This window comes from Tetrahymena thermophila (genome assembly GCF_000189635.1).
Source record: "Tetrahymena thermophila SB210 genomic scaffold scf_8255595, whole genome shotgun sequence".
In the NCBI taxonomy this organism is placed as follows: Eukaryota; Ciliophora; class Oligohymenophorea; order Hymenostomatida; family Tetrahymenidae; genus Tetrahymena; species Tetrahymena thermophila.
In genome coordinates, this window is record NW_002476982.1 from 1 (window position 1) to 1,457 (window position 1,457).

Genomic DNA, 1,457 nt, shown 5'->3' on the forward strand with positions numbered 1-1,457 from the left:
TTGTGGATAATAAATATATATTTGATATATAGTGCCAATAACTTGAAAAATATGCTCAAAAGAAGCTAAGTTAATATTTTTTTGTACGTTAAAACTACTCTAATAGTAAAAATAATATGTAAATAAGCTGTATTCTTTACTGAAATATCCATAGTACTCGTAATATTAATATAGAGCAAATTTATGTCTTTTTTTGAATATGGCAAATAAATTACAAAAAAAGCTATTTTTCACATGCTTTATTTAATTATAAGAGCATTTATATAGTTATATGTGCAACTATTTTAGCAAAATTTAGTTATGAAACCTTCTATCCCCTAAGTATTCTTTTTATTACAAGAAATGGTCTTCTATCTATATCAAAATAATAAATAGTGAGCTATTAGAATATTTAATAGAATCTTAATTTTCCTCCTTGTTATGATTAAATATCTATTTGATTTTTCTTTAAGTAGAGTTTTATTTAAAAGAAGACGCATTTCTGTAATAATTAATCTAGCTTACACCAAATTAAATATTTGAATGGAATAATTGAATAGTCAAAAAACAATATGGATGAAAAATATATTCTTAAATTTTAATTATGAATACTAATTATATGAGAAAAAAAATAAGCGAAGAGGTTATAATCAGGGTTTTCAATTTATTCAGGTTCGAAACCTATTTCGATACCTTTTTTTATTACTTTAAAATTTCTTTGAATTTACTATATAATATTTATTATTCTACTAAATATTTATTTCATAATAGAAAAATAATGATTTAAGAATAGCAATATGATCAAAAAGAGCGTGAAGTTTAAATTAGCTCTATCGATTAAAATATATATATAATAATAAATTTAATTCTATCATAAATAAGAATATTTATGTTATTTTATTGTATTGCGTAAGCAATTTATAAATATATATATATGCTTGCGTAAAACAAGTATATAAATATATACACATACATATATACATGAATTAATTAAGATATCTGATAAGCAAAGCCATTTCTTTAAATTCATTACAAAATAGATACATAAAGAGTATTTTTAGTTTTGAATATTTATCATAAATCTTCATTAATTTAATATGGCTAATTATTTCTATTAATCAAGCTCAATTAATTTAGTTTCATCGTTAGCTTTTTTGATGCGTTTGAATTAGAAAAAGGGCTAGAAGGGTTGATTTAAATTTAGAGGTCTTTCATATCAATGATGTTATATTAATTATTTTGATATTATTCGTTATTATGGATTAAATTTATAAAATCCTGTGAAACAGATACTTTGCTGCTTTAAAACTGGCTAGAAAGCTTCGAATTGTTTTCTTACTTTACAAATTAGTTGTTCCTTTTTATATATTGGAAATATAAAGAATAAATTAAATAATAAATAAACAATATTTTTTACATTTAAATGTTTTCTTTATCATCTACCGGATCAGCAAACGTTTGCATGTTTTCACTTAGGA

The 1,457-nt window shown here is 21.5% G+C and overlaps 1 protein-coding gene across 1 annotated transcript; it reads right to left on the bottom strand. All coding sequences in view use genetic code 6, as the record gives it.

Annotated features, from left to right (window-relative positions):
* Window positions 1–1,053: 1,053 nt before the first annotated feature.
* On the bottom strand, window positions 1,054–1,443 carry TTHERM_02071560 (hypothetical protein; the record flags this gene model as incomplete). The annotated part of the gene is made up of 2 exons (XM_001028823.1): window positions 1,054–1,336; window positions 1,397–1,443. The coding sequence occupies 2 exons, from the start codon at window positions 1,441–1,443 to the stop codon at window positions 1,054–1,056; spliced, it is 330 nt and encodes a 109-aa protein (XP_001028823.1).
* Window positions 1,444–1,457: the final 14 nt, after the last annotated feature.